A 20,485-nucleotide genomic window follows, 5' to 3' on the forward strand; every position below is an offset into this window, starting at 1 on the left:
TCTGCGAAGGTACAAGAAGATAAGAAATGACGATTGGTGAGAATCTGAGAAGATGCAACATCTTCAATGCTTGAAATTAACTTTGTGCATGATGTGCATTTTATTCCAAAAGGTTCAGATGTAGAGACGTAAATTTGTAACCCTAACCACCCCCAGCGACAGCAGCTTGTGGTTCAAATGAAATTCAGAGTCCTGAATGTGTGGAAGTTTAAGACTTTATGAGCGGTATCAGAGCAGAACAAGACTAGAGATTAGTGCTTTGTCATCTTTCACAAGAATAGCTGGTTTTATGATCCGGAGTAAATTACTAAGAGGAAGCAGAGAGAATCTGAGCGACTTGCCAAAGTGAACACATGGCTACCGATGGAGACTATCCCGAAGTTAAACTTGATGTGACCTTCCTGCAACAGTAAGTTCTCTCTAAACACCGGACCACATCAGTGTCTTCCAGTCATACTAAGCCCAGCAAATTGGCTAGATATCTCCTGGATGGGTTTGCGCTATAGTTTGTTTATTCGTGGATTCAGATCAAATCCCAGCAGTTCTGACTCATCCAGGGAAATGATTCAACTCTCCTGGTTGACTTTCCCGCAAGAGTTTGTTCACTCGTGGTTTCCAGGGGATGCGTTTGAATCACTTTGTTCACATTGCATCAAATGCCGCAAGTCTCGACTGGTTGGGTTTGCAATGGATTTGGTTCCTTCATGGTTCTCGGATTACTCAATTACTATTCAAATGCTGACTTCCTTCTGAGCTTTAGCTGATATATTGGGATTAACTTTACATAAACCAACCAGGCTTTTCCAGACAGATGGAAGAAGGACAAAAACTCTGGATCTAAAGAAGGACGTAATTCAGGGTCTTGCATAATTTCCCGTTTCTGACATTCTTTATTAGGGATGTGAGCCTTTTGCCTCCTACAGAGTCCTCCAGAGAGTTTGTAGAGTAATGCCCAATAGATCCAAGTTCATTAAGGCAACTTGAACAAGTTAAATCAAGAATTACTAAATTGAGTTAAAAGAAAAAGGAGAAGGTTCACTGGGGGTTGGCGTCAGTGTCGGTGTATTAGACAAAAGTGTGTGTGTGTTTGTTTTTTTCCTGGGGGGAGGTCAGTGTAGCGGCTGAATGGGGATGAATGAGTGTGAAAGGGTGAGAAGGAGTGTTTGTGAGCAGCGCTCTCCGCTGAGCTCCACACAGGACCTATCATTACCAGATGTCACAGTGAGGGTGGCTGCCAGCCCAATCACTGCTCATTGCCTTAAACTGCAACTCTCTGCCTCTTTCTCTTTCTCTCTCCTCCCTTCCTTTCTCTCCTCGCTCATTTTCTCTCCCTCTCTCTCTTTCTTTCTCTCTCCACTTTTTTTTTCCCCTCCCTCCCTCCTCCATTTCCAGCTGTTTTTGGAGCGCACAGCGAGCGCGAGGGAACTTCTCCACCAATTGTTTCGGTCCTGAGAGGAGCTCGGCGGTCGGACCCCTCCCTCCTTCCGTCTCTCTCCCCTCGCTCTCCCTTGACTCCCTTCCTCTCTCGCCCTCTCTCTCTCTCTCTCCTCCCCTTGTTATGACAGAGCACACCTGCTTGATCTTGGCTGCACGCGCTCCGAGTCCAATTACCCCATAGGCCCTCTCAGCCACTTCACAGTCTCATCCCCCCACTCGGCTGGATTTTGGGAGTCAAGCTCATCTCACCCACTTCTGCTCTGTTTGCCTTGATTCTGCTGAGAACAGGTAAGGTTAAGCCTTTAACTCTGGGAGAGGGAAAAAGTATTGGTGTAAATGGATAATGTGGGGTAAAGAACAAGGAGTTAGGTTCAGTTGTGGATGCATTTTTTGTCTTTTTAAGATTTAATGCAATTTTAAGGATTAAAAGAAGCATGATGAGTCTATTTTTTGTCATTTTTCTTTTTAGTTAGTTGAATTGAAGTATGTCTCTTTCTCTTTTTCCTACTTTGTGTTGCTTCTACGTCCCTCTGCAGCCCTACTCCGAGATTTGTGCATATATTCCAGATATGTTGCCTTGTTGTCTTGTTCCCACAGCGCTCTTGGCTTTGTGATGAGAGACCTTTTAATCATTCCCAGTCCTGTCTACGTACAGCTCGGTGAAAAGAGCGGCGGCTAGGGAAGGGGGTGTGGTAGCGCTGTTGATGCTGATGCCTTGCCTCACTCCCCTGCCAAAAAAAAAAAAAAAAAAATTATTCTTCTAGCCCATCATTAATCTCCAAAGTGTCCTGGGCCAAGTGTTGCTTTTCCGCAGTTTACAATTTCATTGATTGCTTGCAGTTTTTTTTTTTTATGTGTTGGTTTCTGTGGCAATTGACCAAGTGAAGTGTTTAGTCACTTGTTAGCTGATTGTTTAGATGTAACCCATATGTGAGGGTCTCCTCCAGGCTGGGTTTTGTGAATGTGATTCACACATGGGAAGTGAATCAGATTCATAAGGCTCAACGCAGAGAATTTGTCCGCGAGGGGAAAAGTTGCTTACTTCTTCCCTTTTGTCATCTTTTTCTAACGTCAGTGGAAACTATTAGGATTTGTTGATTTTTTTTTTTAGCTTTCTTTTATTCTTTTTTTCCCCATCCCTGTGGTGTTGTGTGCAGGCTGCAAGACAAAAAAAAGCTGAAACAACAGTGAGGATTTATTTGTGTTTATTCAGTTCTTTACTGCTTGTCAGGACAATGATTGGGAAAAGTTGTTTCTCACACTTTCCATTCCAGCGGCTCGTTTTGCAAGCAGACCGCTCTAACCCCAATTCCTTATCTGTCTGCTCAGCAGCCTCCTCTGCCCACCGTGGCATTCGCTGCTGTGTTTTTTCACAGAAGCAGAGCAGCACCCAAATTGCTAGGGGCAACTTAAAGCGAGAGGCTTTGAAGAGGAGATGAAAAAAAAAAAAAAAAGGCTGTACCTGGCAACACACAGTGCCATTAATCCCGTAATGGTACAGCTTCCTCTATCAAAGAGAGGTCTGAAGACTTCCCGGCAAGCCACCACACAACTCTCTGCTAACTCATTACATCCTTTATGCCAGCAGGGGAAAAAACCTAATAAGGCTCAGCTGCTCTGAATGGAGTCAAACTGAACAAGGGGGGAATAACAAGACAAACAAAACAGACTGAGAAATGTCTCTTAGAACACAATAATAAAAATGCGTTCACGTTGTACTAAAACACTCAATTAAAGAGTGAGAGCAGTTTTGGAGCTGAGCAGATGTTTGACATTCGTAGAAGCAATGAGTGAGTGGAAGGTTGGAGGAGACAAGGCCCAGATTTGCACTCGGGGGGCTACATTTTTTCCATCTGGACTCTTTCTGGGTCAGAAAGACCTAAAGAACAATGGGACTGAATGGACATCAGCCACTATGTCTTCCCGCCCACCTCTTTTTTTTTTTTCTTTTCTTGCTGGAATACCAGAAAGTTCCACATGTCGGCCTTTTTCTGGCCAAAGTTTTAAGGGTCAGACAGAAAGAAAACACCATGAGAGAAGCTCGAGAGAAGGAAGGAAGGGAAAGAGCACAGAAAAAAATGGGAGGAGGAGATGGAAAGAGAAGAAAGGGAGAGAAGGTTGGGCAGTTCGTCCACGTCTGTGCAGCATAGACGGTTGATAATGGGACTGAGGTTGATGGCAGGATGACAGCTCTTCTCATGGAACAGCTGAACTGTGGTTTAACCACTTGCTGGCTTTCTCACACAGCGACTCCAAACAACCGACATGCTTTAGAGAACCTTAAAATGATCTTTAGTTTAAGTCATGCGCATTTTTTTTCTTTAAGAAATTGCACCAACTGCAGCGGTCAAAAGGAAGCATTCCTGGAGCCAAAAACATCCCATGCAGACAAACACATAGAGCCAGTCTTATCTGGACTCACTCTTATTACAAAAACTTTTTTGGCTCTGAAATTGTTTGTTGGCTCCGTCTTTGCATATTTTCACATGCAATGTTCTCGCTCGCAAAACGCCCTCAATACATAACAGATATTCCTTAAAAAATAATGACCACTGACTCCACAGACGTCTGCCAAATTAAGATTTTTTTTATTTTCAACCTTGGCATTGCTATCAATCATGCGTGTGTGTTTACGCAACCACGTGGGAGGGGAGCTCACATGCATTTGCTGATGGGTTAAAAGGGCCACACGTGTTTTAAATGTCCTGTGGCCTTGTAAATACCTTCCAGTGATTCATTGCCGACAGAAGCTCTGCAGAGGCAGATGCAGGCCTGTGGAGAGTTAGAGGGGAAGAGGGAGGTAGTGGGCAAGGGTGGAGGTTGGTAGTTGCTTCATATTGTTTTGTTCATCTTGGTGTGATTTGCTAAATTTAAGAGCGCCATGTTTGCCCAAGTCTCGTTCTCTCACGCCGCAGTATTTTGGTCCACATGGAGATCTCTCCGCTAGGATCTCATTGGTTTCCTACGCTCCAGGGTTTCAGTGGAAGGCAGCAACAAAGAGGAAAGTGACAAAGAAGGGAAAATTACTTTACTCCCTCATGCAAGCTCTGCTTCCTGTCTGGGAATCATTAGCAATGCTAGGGCCAGGCTCAAGGGGAGAGAGCAGAAGGAGGGAGGGAAGGAGGGAGGGAAGAGAGGGAGATGAGACAAAAGGGGGAGAATTGACAAGGATGCCGCCACCACAGGAAATGTCGCCCTCCACCCCCTTTTATATCAGTCAGACGTGGAGCGATGAATCGCAGGTTTTGCAGGATACATGGGAGAAGAAGATAGAGATGGAGACTTCTGCTTCCTGAGCTTTTCCATGCCGGTTCCAGCTTCAACATGCATTTGGGGATCATTCAAACCCCTTTCAAACACTTTGGAAGTTGTCCAACCATCATTCGGTGTTGCAGAGAGGAATGGCTTATGCTACAGACTGAAGTTCCTCACCACAAAGCCCAACATCACCTTTTCACAGTTAGAAGCATTGGGAAACACCGTCTGACTACGTGCTGATCTTCATTTTAATCCCATGATGACATCTTTTGTTGTCCTTATGTGTCAGATCCATCATTGGTTAAAAGGTTTTTAAAGTGAGAGTTTTAGTTAATGGCCTAATTAGTGTAATTTAGCTTCTTATGAGTAAAGCTTGTCCCACTTTCATCTTGCACGCAAGCACCAACTGTATCAAATGAATGAACCAACACTGACCTGAAACATTATACAAAGAACTTGGAAAATCATACAGAAACAGTCAGAAACCACGTTTTCCGAAGCTAAAGTGGAACCTGTTATTTCCTCCTCTGTGAAACCAGAAAAGATAAAGTGAACAGCTTATGTCTCACAACAGAGAGCTGGATCTTCCTTCAGGGGGCTTAGAAATGCTGAGGCTGATGAGATGCAGAGCGTCCATGGTGAAGTCATGTTCCTGCATGTTGTTTTGACATCCCTCCGGGGTGCGTTTGTTTGAGGAGCCGGTGTCGCATGTTCAGTGGATTTTTTTTAGGTTTGTGTGTGCATGTAGTTGGAGGGAGGGAGGGGGTTCCACCTTCTTAGAGCAGGCCGTCCCGCGGGTCCTGGGGGACACATCCGAGCGGGATGGTAATGAAAGAGAAGACGCCCGGGGCACGGCAGGTTGCCTCACGTATCGTGTCTGTAGGTTCATCCCAGCTGGGAGGATTCTTAGTTTTTGATTGTGTGTCTAAGAGTTTCACCACTCACCACCCTCTTACGCTCCATCCAAAGAAAACCCTTAACTCAATAATAATACCACTTAAAGTTTAGTCTGCAGCCGCTGTTACCAATTGGTTGACGTCCCAAACTATAATTCCCGAAAACCTCTTATATTCCCTTCTTTCCTGGTTTTATTTCCAATGGTTTTAATTCTCATCATCAACAACCCTAAAGCTTGATTGTGACTCACAAAGCAGCAGTAACTCTTGCCTTTGCACTGATGCCGCAGCCATTAAATAATCACAGGGCTTAGTTTGAGATTATCCCCAGTCTTCTTCTTCTTCTTCTTCTTGCCTGTCTGGGTTCCATTAGGAGCTGGTGAAATGTTTATGGACAAAGGTTGACAGATTGATGGCGGGACCCCATGCGATGCGGGGCCATCTGAAACGCAGCGCCAACAAACACCTTGTGTATCTACTTATGTGCTCGCCGCCACGGGTCAGAGCAGGGAGATAAGGTTCGGTAGTCGGCGGTGTAAGTCTGCTGTTCCTTTAAACAGAGCAGGGACGCTGGCTTTGTGTGGATGAGTCAGAGTGTTTCAGCCTGCAAGACGTGCCAGATGTGAGGAGATTACAATACGAGGAGCTCTACGAAAAGCCTGATAAAGTGGCTGTAAAGTAGTATTGGCTATTAATGCATTCTTCAGCAAGATAAGCCCCAACAATCTGGCATCTGAGCTGTATAAAACATCCCATCACAGACATCGACAACAAACTATTTGACCCAGGAGCGCTAAATCCAAGAAGATGTCAGCACGCCACGGCCAAGTCTGCAGACAAGGTTTTTGTTGGACTGAACTCTTCGGCTTTGCTTAGATACGAGAGCCTACCAAGATTAGTCAGGCTGCTCAAGACTGGAACATCATGTCCTCTGGATCTGCTGTATGTTCAGACCAGAGCTCTTTGTTTCAACGCCTCCCACTACAGTGCATACTCTGTGTTTCCAAAGGCATGGAAAACTGCAATCTAGACATTAAACGCTGTGCGACCAGTTAGAGAAATCTGCCTTTTTGAGTGTTTTTTCAGGTTTTTACGCTTCATCTCAAGAGAACAACAGCAATAAAAAGAACCTTTAAGAGATGGAGACACATCATATGCCCTTGATTCCCCTTTGATTGGAAGCGACCTCAAGATCAGTCATACTGTATGCAAGCACTGTAACCACTGGACTGAAGCTGTACAGTGTGTCAAAGTGGTGGCTGTTTTGTGGACAAAAACTGTAATTACTGCTCGTGTTGAGAGTCACTCTTTGCCGCGACTCTTTCCCTGTGACCTGACGTAACCCTTGGCCTGATTTAAACTACGTCAGCACATCTTTGTCTCCCGTTCTCACAGGCGCACACTCCTAAATTTGAAGAGTTTAACCCCTGCGAGACTTACACATATACACATTTATTGCTTTATTCGCACTTCAAAACACTCCAATCAGAGATGCGGCGCATGTGGAAAGCATAAGCTCGCGACCATACAAACCAGCCTGGATTCACTTTTAGCCCAGGGCCAACTGATGGTTTTGGGTAAGTTTCATCATCCCGGTCATGATGCTCGGGTCAAGGTCCGCTGCAGACGACTGCTCCCAAAGCATTTGTTAGCAGCTGCGGCTCAAGTCCGGCCTTCAATTATTGTGGCACCGTGAGGGAAGGAGCAACTTTTGGCTTCACGCATGACGAGCAGATCTCTGCATGTTTGTGTGTGTGTGAGAGAGAGAGAGAGTGTGCATTGCAGTGAAAAAAAAGGTCAGGAAGTTTAAATGGATGTTAATGGTATGTTTGCATGTGTCAACTAGGTTGTGGAGAGAAATTTAAATAGACAACTGTGAGGAAACAAGGAATCTCCTCTTGCACAGTAGATGCACGCAGTTTTGTTGTGTTTTTTTTTTTTTTTTTTTTTACGCACAAGAACTTGGCAAGCAAACAAACACTCTGATTTATTGCTTTCAAATAGTAGGAAAATGGAGCGCAGGGGTATACAGTTGCAGCCGTGAAATTTCCTGCGATGCATCCCTTGTGCATTACAGTAAAACCTAATGCAGATGTTCACTCACGCAGCAGCCAGCGTCGTCTTACTCTGTTGTAAAAGCAAGTTGCATAAGTACAACTGTAATTATTGTATAAATACTACCAACTACGAGCCATTAGAGGTTGATCCTAGAGCACGGTGATTCCCGGCATATGCTAAGTGACATACGGTAGAGTAGCTCAACTGTATATAAGTGATATCTGAACATCATGTGTAGTAAATTATAAAAGGCTAATCTCTGAACCACATTCAATAAATGGTTCTCAGACACCTGTTGAAATAGTTAAAAGGGTTAGGGTTAGGAAATATATACTTAAAAGTACCAGATAAATGGTTGAAATGTGAAAGCTAAAATTAATGAATTAATTAAAGGATGAAAAGTTACAATAGTTTGCTTAAATTAATAGGAAAAAAGTTCAAAACATCTAACATCTGACACTTAAAGTCACAATATTAGTCGGCACTGACACTTGAACTGTGTGAAAACATAACCCGTCCACCTAAACACCCTGAAGTTGTCCCTTCTGACAAACAAATATTGTGTAATTTTCTCATTTGGCTTTGGACCAAGCCCTGCTCTACCACCTTTAACCTTTTGCCTAAAACAGAGCGGTTAAATAGCTCATTTGACGAACCTCACTAGATTGTTAAAGTGAGGCATTTAACCTTCTCGTCCCTGCCCTCCACCCTCTTTGACCTCTGTCTTTCTGGACTTAAATCTCATGTTGTGTCTCTGCCTTTTCTTCACTGCAGCACTGAAAATCTACTGTGCTTTGTCCCTTTTTTTCCTCACGCAAGACAGTTACTTTTGAACATGTGCATCCACCCTGACTTGTGAACTCTGTCGTTTCAGGCTCCCGCTAGCAGCACCATGAGGTCAGCCTGTCTCTCTCTGCTCCTGGTCACCGCCTGCTGGGCTCTGCCCTTCCGTCAGTCGGGCTTCTTAGATTTCATGATGGAGGATGATGGATCAGGCACCCTCGAACCGACCGCACCACCTTCCATGCCTGAAGGACCCAAGTGCCCCTTCAGATGCCAGTGCCACCTGCGTGTGATCCAGTGCTCTGACCTTGGTAAGACCTTCTCTGTTTGGAGCTTAGCTGTTTGTCAGGGACCGAAGTCTCTGGTCCTAGATGTAGCATCTTGATTAAATTATAGAGTTTTGAAAAAACGTCAGAGGCCTCCTCATCCATTTTCTTCGTGTAGTCCTCCATTTAGTGTTCTGGCCTTGATTCCAAACAACTGAGCTCACTTTGATGGATCAGAAGCTGAGGTCAGACGGTTGGCTGCAGAAGTTTTACTGTACTTTTATTGCGCTGAGTGACATTACTATTTTTTTAAGAGCAAAAAAGTCACAGACTTTCCTCCCTCCACCCGAAACCCACAGGGTCATTCGAAGGGTGTACTGTGTTACGCATTATTGTGAAGTCCCCCAGAGAACATGACACCAGTGTCGATAGTTTAAATGCTCACAGATGTTGTGAGTCTCACTTCCTGGAACAGTTTCTTCCGTCTAACCCTAACCCTAACCCTTTCTGTGCAAATTGTTTTCTTAAACAGAGGTGGAGGCTAGAGGTTACCCCGAACTTAGGAAAGTCCTCAACAAATCCTTTTATCGCAAAATGTGTCTCTCGGTATGAAACTTACCAAGACCATTGGTAACACAAGTTCACAACAGTTTACTCAGATGTCACCACGGTTGTTTGGAGCTCATCTTCTCTGTTTTTCTAATCTGGTGTAAGGTGTTTTCCTGCACAGTCGGGTTTGGTAGTCTTTTGGCTCATCTTTTGTTTTAACAGGGAAGGGCGCAAGCTTCAAGGAGATAGATGAAGGAGAGGGGGAGTGACAGATACAGAGAGGATGAAAAAAGAAGAAGAGCAGTCGGACGTAACTGAACAAGATGTTTCAGATTCAGAACAGCAGCAAACGCAAAGCGTGAAGTAGGAGCAGATGAGCAGGTGGCTCAAATGTTAGAGCGACAGACAGGCAGACGGACACACGGTTGGAGAAAGTCATTTTCGGTAAAAGACCAGTTCCATTACATCATTCCTCCAGACGGAGCTGTTAGCAGAAGCACTTTCCCTAAAGACGCATACAGCTCCATGCCTGGATTCTCCACTTCTGAGTCAGTACTGCCCCATCTGCTCCCCAGACCTGCTGGCGTGCAAACACACACTCAGACACACAAAGGAATAAACATATATATATATATATGCCCTTGTAGTCTGCTTGCCATTCAGAAGCACTCTCATGTTTTTGAAGGTGTGGACTTTGCAGCCAGCAAGAGGGAGGACATTCAGGGCGGAAAAGTTCTTCAGCCTTTTGTTCTTGGTCACAAGGATTCAAATGCACCTAATCAGCAGCTTCTGTAATTGTGTAAAGTGCACGGCTTGCACATCTCCTCCACCCACGCTTTTGAATGACCTCCCAAAAAAATAAAAAAAATCCAAGCTTGCTCAATCCTTTGATGGCGCAGCCAGATCGGCTTGTCTTGCTTCGGCCACCGCACCAGACAATGCTGGGAAATGCCGCAAATGAGTCCAGTGAAGTCCAAAGCAATGATATCCCTGTCACTTTGATTTAAAACGGAGTGATTGATAGTGACTAGAAGAGTGAGAATTAAGCGTAGAAAGCCAATTTGCTCAGACGAAAAGTGCAGAATCTGACTGAAACATTGCAACTAAATCATTAAGTTTGCTGTGTACTTGTCTAAAAAGTGATCGCTGTAGACTTTCAGCGTTCAAAAACTTTATATGGAAAGCATTTTGGTAATTTGATGGATCGTAAAGTATCATAAACAATGATCAATAAAAAACTAAACTGACACGTGATTTATTTACCTTCTCAACTTCTGAAGCCACAAACCCTAAGTGATCCATTTAAATCAGTTTACAAGCTTGAAAAAAAATCATTCCAGCTATTTAATTTCACATTTCACGTCAAAAAAATAAAATAAAATAAAATAATTAAGCTGTCTGACTTTCAGAAAAAAACAATAAAAAAAAACAATGTGTGTGGAAGAACAGAGGTATACACAGTGTGGTGCTGTAATGATGGCGGTGACCACAAACAGCTGTGATGGTTTCTCGGTCACTCGATGCCGAGCTGGAAAAGCAGACAGACAAAAAAAAAAAAAACCTAGCTGAAAGTAATGTTTGGGTGTTCTGAACAGAAGTGGTCACCGTTTTTTTGAGACACAACCTGTCCAGACGTACGTAAGCTTCTTTGTTAAACAGTTTATTCTACGCCTCTTCCTCTCAAATGTAAACTGCCCATTGTGAATCTCGGTGTATTTTTTCGGACCCTCCAGCTGTCTCTGCTCAACTTTTTTTTTAAAAGCAGCCCACTCGACCGTCTTCCACTGCCGAAGCCATTTTTGGCGTCACAGTGTGCTAACGATTTAGCGTGACCTCAGTGTCCAGGTATGCAGTCGCTTACTTACTCCAAAGGAAATTTGTTTTAAGGTCCATTTCCACCATGTGTGCCTTGGCGTGCATCAGACAGTCATTTGGTCCCGATGGAATGTCACCAGTCTTAAGACCTTAAGGCCTTCAAAATCCCAAATTCAAAGTACTTCCTTAGAACATTAAATATTCATGACTAAATAAGCTTTGAAGTTCGTCTTTAGTTTCCAAAGGTGAACTAAAGATGCGCCGAAGTAAAATCAACAAAAAACGTAACACATCTGGCAGGAAATTCATTCGTTAGAGAAAAATTAATAATAATAACCCTAAATAAGCTTTCGGAGAGAAGTAGGTAATCATTTTTTATCCATTTCCTGCTGAGGTCAGAGTCTGGTTAGCCCGAAGCGGCAATCAGACTGTCAGCATCCAACCTCCAACTTCGGTTTTCCATCGTTCATCACTGTGATGGATTTGCTGCGTTCGAATGCTGCTAACCCTCCTACAAACACACACATTTACTTAATTAGGTTCTCGTTTGAATACCCCGTCAGGTCTGAAGGCAGTTCCCGGGGACATTCCTGATGACACCACCCTGCTGGACCTGCAGAACAACAAGATCACTGAGATCAAGGAAGGCGACTTCAAGAACCTCAAGGGGCTGCACGTAAGAGGCATTTCACTTCCATCTATAGAGCTGCATGTCCGTGTTATGATGTTATGCAATGTGTGGTCTTATGTAACCGCTACACAAACCACAGCCAACCCTAAACATGAAACCTTGATGATCCCCACGAGGAAACATCTTGTACTGAACTCATTTTTGGGTGGATTTTGTTTGTGCTGTCAGTGCAGATGTATCAAGAGAAAAACATGTTCTAGGACGTTGGCACTGAATAATCTATACTTATTTAATGTGTGTTCTTAAACATTTTCACAGCTCATAGAGTGAAATCCAGCCATTCACCATGTCTCCTTATCCTCCTCCATAACACTCTTCTCCTTCCATCATTGCCAGCCAGAAACGGTGAATTCAAATCACCAGGTGCATGGAAACTATTCGCCCGTAGGCCTTGCACAGCCTCTTCACAGCCTCGCACCTCCAACCTACAGCTTTCTTGCTTGCAATAAATCCCTCCGTCTGACAGCAAGAGTTTGCTTCCATTGTAATGTAACTGGCCTCTCAAGGGGACTGGTCCACATACCACAAGTTGCCTGGTGTCTGCCTCCGAGAGAGGAAGAGCAGGAGTGGGATTCTTCTGTAAATGCATTGACAGCACAGACACCAGGTTGGAGAGTCTAACAGCTGCTGAGCTCAAAATGTCTTTGTAGAATATCACCCGAAAAGCTATCCTTATAGTCCCACTGTGCATTGAGTGTTCTTGAAGGGGAGAAGTGAAAGCTACAAAGGTGTAACGTTTCAAATAAAGTTTCAACTCTATTACAAGAGAACAGTGAAATTAAACAAGAACAGACTTGGAAAACCAAACACTGCTGGTTTTGACTACATGCCTTGAACCCATCTTTTCAAGCGTATAGTTGGTAAAATCATATCGCAGCGTTTTACAAAAATTTTATTCTGTCTTGTAGGCTCTGATCCTTGTGAACAACAAAATCACCATCATCCACGCCAAGGCCCTCAGCCCTCTGACCAAGCTGCAGCGCCTGTACCTGTCAAAGAACATGTTGAAGGACATGCCCTCCAACATGCCCAAGAGCCTGCAGGAGCTTCGCATCCACGAGAACCAGATCTCCAAGATCAAGAAGGCCTCCTTCCAGAGCATGTCCCATGTCATCGTCATGGGTATGAAGTAAAACAAAGCAAACATATATGATTTAAGAGAATATGAACAGGCAGGAGATCCAAAAAGAAGGTTTCCTTTCTTGGTGGTTATATCACAGATGAGTCTTGCATACAGGACCTTTTTGCATCTCACACTTTAATTGGAAGAGCAGTGATGGTGTGTGTAGTCCAACCAGTGAACAGTCTGATTTTTATCTAACCAAGACCCCACTTCTCTGACTTTACAAGTCTCTCACTTTAAACAACCCATCTCCAGCTTGTTAAATGTCCTGTTATACAAAAATGAAAGTGTCAGCCAGTGATTGATCAACTAAAGCGCAACGACAATCACATAAAATGCAATGATACGAGACTTAAGATCCCACTGTGAGAGTATGTGAAATCTGCTGTGGGAGAATGAGTGCTCGAGCTATACTCTTGCCCAAGACTTTACTCATATGTCAACTATTTGTTCCTGTAACACACCAGGAGAGGAATTAACTCCACAGACGTGATCCATTACTGCCGCTCTCTTTCTTTCTCTTCATCTTTCTTTTTGTGGCCTCAATCGTTTCTTCATTCTTCTTCTTTTTCTTTTTTCTTTTTTTTTTTTCAGAGCTCGGGTCCAACCCTCTGAAGAGCGCAGGAATTGAGGCCGGTGCTTTTGGTGACCTGAAAAGGGTCTCTTATATTCGCATCGCAGACACCAACATCACAGAAATCCCCAAAGGTACAGCTCCCGTGTCTGTTTCCACAAATAATTCCTACGATTTGTCTTGATCCGAGTCATATCCAGTAACGCTCGGCCAAAAACAACTGTCTTTGGTCAAACAACCGCATGATTTGATTTTGGTCTACAATGAAACAATGGGCTCAATGCGGAAAAAGGAAAAAAAAAAAACACTGCACAGTAATTCAAAACTACACAGTCTTGTGCCAATATGCTAGATGTATTTAGTAAAATGATACATGAAATGAGAAGTCTTTAGTAAAAGAGGTTTCATACGTAGTTATTCAAAGTCATCACTTTGCTCTTGATGGTAATCCTTCTCTTACGGACTGGCAGGTCTGCCCAGCTCTCTCTCTGAGCTCCACCTGGACGGAAACAAGATCACCAAGGTGACAGCTGACAGCCTCAAAGGCCTGAAGAACCTTGCCAAGTAAGAATTATGACTTTCTTTTTTTAAATCTTAATCTATTTTGTTAATTACCTCCAGACATCGTGTGTCAAAGCAAGACTTTGGAGCTATTGTTAGCACATGTATAAAGTGGCAAAGTCCACAACGGTGTCAGTTACACAACTGCATTGCGTCTTTCATCACTGATTCCCCTCCTAGTTTTGTCTTCTAGCGTCAGATCGCTGTTGCTGGCTGTGCTGATCATGTCAGGATTTTTGACTTCAAGTCCATCCACGGCTGAGTTTTGATTTGTCAAAGCCTAGAGCACGTGTATGGCCTAACATGGTCTTTGGTGCAACGTTAGCATTAACTGGCTAGCAGCTAGCTCAACTGGCTAACTATGCTTAATCCACAAAAATATTTTGAACAATTATCCTGTAACACAATAAGCATGTGTCATGGAAAACCTGGACTGTGTGTAATAGCTAACTCAGATAAATTAGTTTCCACTGTGGCTTTGGGTCATGGATGAAGAAATACTGCATTAACTTAATTAAACGACGATATCTGATGTTTGTTAAAGCTTGCTAAAATTAGCCATTATCCAATAGTACGGATTAGCTAGAATTGGACACCGTAAGGAAATGGTAAATGGTTCTTTATTAAGAGGGAGGCTGTGTCCAGTTACACAGCTACATCTATCTAAACAAAAAGTAGCTAACGTTAGCGTTATCCACCATAGATTTCAGGTCTTTCAAAACTAAGTAAGGTTGTAATTTGAGGTTGTTTCTTCATTAAAAACTCTCTCTTAAGATAATACACGTATTTATTATTCAGCTCATGTCATCTGGCAGCTTTTGATGTCGTTGACGCGTATTAGCTTGATAAGCTAGCACTAGCATTACTACTCAGGGAGTTTACTCTCTAGCAAAACCTAAACAGTAGTTTTTGCGTAATGACAATAACCAGTTAGCGCGTAACATTTGAGTACAACGTGTTTATAAGATCACCCCTCGCCCCTCAGATGTTTTTTTTACATTTTCCATTTGCTCACAATTAAGTTATATGAATCGCATTGCTTCAGTGATACATGTGGATGCTTTCCTGTATGCTCATTTCTCCTGGCTTGTCTGGTTGACTCTTTATTATTAGTTAGTTTGAATTTGGCTGCAGGAGACGAGCGCTGAAGTCAGTCCTGTGACTCATGCAATTTGTGTTCTTGCGTTTCATGTTCTACACGTGTCTTATCTATTTGCTGATTTTCCTGGCAGGCTGGGTCTGAGCTACAATGACATCATCTCTGTGGAAAACGGCACACTGGCTAACGTACCCCACCTGCGAGAGCTGCACCTCGACAACAACGCTCTAACCAGCGTTCCTCCCGGTCTGCCCGACCACAAGTACATCCAGGTACATACTGGTTTGATTAACGCCACACAGCTACGGCACTACTTAGTGTTAGAAATCCAGGTTTGGCTATGAAACATGATCACAGGAACACTGTTGTTGGAACCATTTAGTTCCAGCAAATAAACTCTGCTGGAGCATTGTAGCTGTGTTACTGTTTCTCTCACAGCGCGCTCATACACAGCCCTGATTTAAACCGAATTAAAAAAAAGTTTACTTTGATGCATTTTTGCTTTTGGATTGTTTAGGTTCACGCGAGCCGACTGCAAGTCTTCCCTAGCAAACGTCACATGGATTCATTTAGTTTGTTTATCGTGTAGACTGTTGGTCGTCTGTCACAGTATATTGTTACACATTCTGGCAGTGGGGGGGGGGGGTGCGGACATACCTGATTCCAGGCCATTTCACTTTCATATGGCTTCACTTAGAAGTTATTAGGCTTTTCAAAAACGAGCAACCGCTGCATCAATCTTATCTCAAAAAACCCTTTTCTTTCAGGGTGATTTTTTTCATATAATTGTTGAGCAGCACTGTATTCTGTATCCGTAACAAACCATGTAAAAGTTAAAAACGGCCTAGTGTTTGGAGAAAGTTTGGGTTGGGATTGGGTCGTTGAAGAAAATGTAATTGAATAAAGACAGACAAAGTCCCCGCGCCTTCTGGTGGACTCTCCTGGGACCTTGTTTCGGGAAAAGTACGTACGGTAGTCAGTGGCAGGAGAAAAATAACTTTTGAATCCTGCATTGAATCACATGAATGATGTTTGACAATTTAAATTATAATTTTACGGTATGCGTCACCCTGTACTTGCAAAATGAATGGGAAGGTACCAGAATGGGGATAGCTGAATGCTGTTGAAAACAAAAAGAAGACAAAATTATAGGTGAGCTATAACATCACAGTTGTAGTAGTGGAAGGTCAAGCTTCCCCTATAGACTACAACATGGTTGTAGGAATAGCATGCAGCAAATGGATGTGTTAAGGTGCTACTTTTTTCATGTTTTTGTGATCTTTCCATATTTTTTTAATACTTTTTGTTCCTACTTTGTTCCCCTCTGCATATTCCATCATATACAATGAGTGTGGGCCATTATGACATTTCTCCTTATACAGTCTGGTGGCTTTGTAGTCTGTAATTAGCATTATATTGTCTGTCCCAATGAGTTTGTGGCACTTCCTGCTTTCTGTACTTATTTCAAGGAGCTTTCTCATCCTCCTCACTTCACCATGACGAGTGCTCAAAATACAACTCCAGCGTGTTTGTTATATTCATGTTCTATTTTTGTGCTATTGTCTTTGTAAAGCCATTCTCAAGCAGCATAAACTCTTGAGTCCGTATGCATTTGACTCACTGGCACGGTTGTCGTTCATCTTGAAGCGTATTATTATCATCGTTAGCTTTAACAAGGTTTATTCGGGAAGAACTAAATTATTGCCATGCACATCTTATTCAGTGACCGAATGTTGTCATTATTTAAATCCCCCCCTCTAGGTGGTCTACCTCCATTCCAACAAGATCGGTGCTGTGGGAACAGGTGACTTCTGTCCTCCCGGCTTCAACACCAAGAAGGCCATGTACTCTGGCATCAGCCTGTTCAGCAACCCCGTGGCTTACTGGGAAGTTCAGCCAGTCACCTTCCGTTGCGTCTTCGACCGCTCCGCCATCCAGCTCGGCAACTACAGGAAGAAGTAGAGCAGCCCGCTCTAGTGTGTGTTTGTAAATGAGCGTGTGAAAGTTTTGTAAGTGTGCGTGTTGACCACCAGCCCCACAACACTGACGCCCCGCCCCCCCCGCCCCCCCTTTTTTTACCACCAACACTGCCCGCCCGCAAACGATGACGTCAATAATCACCGCACACTCATTTCGAAACTTTAGTGAACAAGGACCTCAAACGCAACACATCATTATCAGTATTTAGCTTCAAGGTTGGTGCAACAGTAAAACACACAGCTTCAATCAGACATAGGCACATTAATGCGACGCTCCGGCGTGCAGCACATCATCGTATTATGTGACGTATTAATGTGCCTATGTACGATTCATTCAGTGGACAAAGCGAAATTCAGAAATGAACCCGAACCAAAAAGATTTGAAATGTTTTTTTTAAAAGAAATCTCAGTTTGATCAACTTTTTATTTTGACCATTACATGAACCACGACAAAGCTGGCCTGTAGAGCAGGCGGCAAGGGGTTGGCTTGTATTTTACAATACCTTTAACAATTGGTAAACTAGAATGTACTAGATATCGCCTGTGTACTAGGAATAGCATTCAGGGTGTAACCGCACTCCCTGAAAGAGCTCAGAGTTTCTATTTGTATTGTATTCAATCCAAGTAGAGAGATAAAAGCAACGGTGACTTATATTTCATTGTGATTTCTTGTGCTTACTCCGGCGTTGTTTTTAATTCTGGGTGTTTTTACACTTCTCTTCAGCACATTCCATCCCCTGTTTCTCTCTCCTAGTGTGATGTTTTCCATAAAAACAAAGTGAAAATAGCTTCTAAAAAATGTAGAATAAACCATATATGTTTTAAACAGAAGCCATTCCCAAAGATTTATATGCATGCTCTTGATTTTTTTTTTTTCCTTTCAACTTGAACCTGGTGCTTTCTGGATTCTCTTGTTAATGCGTGTATGTATTTCTCTCATTTTTGCCCTTTATTTTATTTTTTTTAACCGTTTAGAAAAAAAAAGGCGGGTGTAAGTAGACTGGTGTGCCCAAAGCACCCGTGTTGGTGTGAATGTTGTATGTATAGACGCTGTATATAAATGCTGTATAAAAAACCTCTCATTGCTTAAAGGCACAAGCACTTACCATAGCTCAGACTTAATATATCAGCAAACAAAGGTGTTCCTCTTTTTTTTCCGGAGCAGGGGCTCCAGCTACGGTGTCCTGAACAAAATAAAAATACTAATGAAAAAAGTAGCGGTTTTTGATGGTTGTAATGGCCAGAGTTTGCATTATTATCAACGGCGGGAACGGAGATCCGCGGGATGGCGCCGCCGCGACACCTGCAGCAAGGAGGGTTCTTCGAACGTGGTCAAGAGGAGGAACAGGCACAAACTGAACCGGGAACCAGGTGAGGGCCGGTCTCCATCGTTAGGCTACAGCGGACGTATTAATAAGAGAAAACCTTGGGAATGACCGGAAAATGTGCAAGAAGATTGGCTCAGTCAAAGATATTCAAAAGTTCAATCAATAGCATTCATCTGATGAATATATTTCACAATAAAGCTCAAGAGAAATCTGGTTTTTAAACTCATGGCCCACTTTTCAAAACCATCAATCAGTTTCACTTTTATGGCACACTTTGTCCACTTTCTTCGAACAAAGCGTTACTTTCTTCTTCCCGTCTGGCAACAATAAGTCACATAAGAGACATTACTACCCACGGACCGCACTCCATTCAAAGAGTAATGTGGATGAGATTCTTCTTCTTCTTCTTCCGCATGAAAAATGATAGCACGGGGGCCATTCATCAACGGCTCAGCATGTGCTCTGCGTATGAAGACAGGACTTCGTGCTGATGCTAAATTCAGTCTTGCAGCAATAGATGGGTTTTCGCTACCTTTTTGGCTTTAATTACAGCAGCAATGTATACAGTAATAAACACAACGTCTACATATACATACATAGATATATATACATCACTGGTGAAATCCAAGTTTTCCATCTCCTATGCCGTGCAGGGTTCTTGGGGCTGGAGACATTCCCAGCATGCACTGACCAAGAATGAAGGAAACACTCTGGACAGGTCCGAGAGTCCATCACAAGATGCACTGTATGCATTCACAGCAAGTATCTGCATCTATATATACAAACAGACAGACAACGCATTCAGTTTACAGTCTTGAGTCCGTCGTGTCGTTGGTTTGTGGGAGGAAACCAGAACTCCCTGAGGAAATCGCACCGACAGACGCACACTTTACACAGCCCAGCGGGTTTGATATTAGACCTTGTCGTTGGGAGGCGACAGTATAAGCCAACAAATGATCCGTCGTGCAACGACATCCGGGTCCCACGGTGAGCGAAGACGTAGTGGAAGGGGGAAAATAAGTAACAAACAGATTGGCTACCGCAAGCGAGCTTATATTGATGGGTTTTGTGGGCCGAGGTAAAAAAAAATATTTGCACAAGGGCCGTTTATGGCCCCGCGAGCCACCAGAGATTTATCGTTCCTCGGCCGTTTAAGAACTTTAAATGGAACATTTAAGTTCAAGAAAAAGCAACGGGGCTCCCAAGAGACATGTAGCGGTCGAGACTCCCGACTCTGAAACAGGTTGTAAGGCAGCTAATGATGACTTCTTGACACCAGCTTTATGTGACAGTATGGAGGCTGTGACATTGATGCTTTATCTTTGACATTTTTTCCCTTAACACTTACTTGCACAAAGAAGAAGAACAAACAAGTAAATGTGAGAGTAACTGGATAAAACGACAGGAAAATAGCAAGCAACAGCAGTTTGTCTAAACTTAGACAGAGGATTGAATGTGCTAAGGCAGAAACTGGCAGAAAAAGTAATGAAATGGACAACACAATACCCAACACGAATCAGTTACTTAACAAAACATTTTGTAGTCCGAAGTGAATTTAATAAGGCAGGTAATTCGTCAGTAAATACGTCTGCAAATCCCAGGAAACTGCTTCTTTCACTTTAAATGATAAATATGGGGAATCGTGCTACAAACAATGCAGACAGCTTACTTAACTATATTAAGGAGTTTGGACCAGCTCAGAGTTCTCTCCCTTTGATATGATTTTGCTCTCCTATTTTCTTTAGACAAGGACAGACTGAAAAGCATCAGTGTTTGAGCCCTGGCCCTCATCCCAGCACCTCTTCAGCGAGTTCAGTCCAGCAGCATGAATGTACTTCGATGTGTTGCCCCCTTGTGGCGCTTGTCGGTACAGCTCTTTTTTATTTTCCCCTCGCCTCTCTCCCCTTAATTACACACACATGCATGAGCACGGTGCAACTTGATCTCCTGAACAGACATCTATCTTCGAGACCATAAGCACTTAGACTTATTGCTTTAGGCCCGCTGCCAGCGTTTGTGCGCCTTTAAGAGCGTGCATCTGGCGGTTTCGCTACGCAAACGTGCAACG

At 43.3% G+C, this 20,485-nt stretch overlaps 1 protein-coding gene across 2 annotated transcripts; it reads left to right on the plus strand.

Moving 5' to 3' along the window:
* Window positions 1-1,349: 1,349 nt before the first annotated feature.
* On the plus strand, window positions 1,350-18,568 carry dcn (decorin). Of its 2 annotated transcripts, XM_084573560.1 has the most exons (8): window positions 1,350-1,725; window positions 8,524-8,743; window positions 11,626-11,738; window positions 12,662-12,875; window positions 13,471-13,584; window positions 13,921-14,014; window positions 15,244-15,382; window positions 16,872-18,565. In XM_084573560.1, the coding sequence occupies exons 2-8, from the start codon at window positions 8,542-8,544 to the stop codon at window positions 17,070-17,072; spliced, it is 1,077 nt and encodes a 358-aa protein (XP_084429686.1). In that variant the 5' UTR covers window positions 1,350-1,725; window positions 8,524-8,541; the 3' UTR covers window positions 17,073-18,565. The 2 variants fall into 2 exon arrangements, with proteins under 2 accessions (XP_084429686.1, XP_084429687.1); XM_084573561.1 differs by lacking the exon at window positions 1,350-1,725 and having other exon boundaries at window positions 8,527-8,743; window positions 16,872-18,568.
* Window positions 18,569-20,485: the final 1,917 nt, after the last annotated feature.

Source organism: Chelon labrosus (genome assembly GCF_963514085.1).
Source record: "Chelon labrosus genome assembly, chromosome: 23".
Taxonomy (NCBI): domain Eukaryota; kingdom Metazoa; phylum Chordata; class Actinopteri; order Mugiliformes; family Mugilidae; genus Chelon; species Chelon labrosus.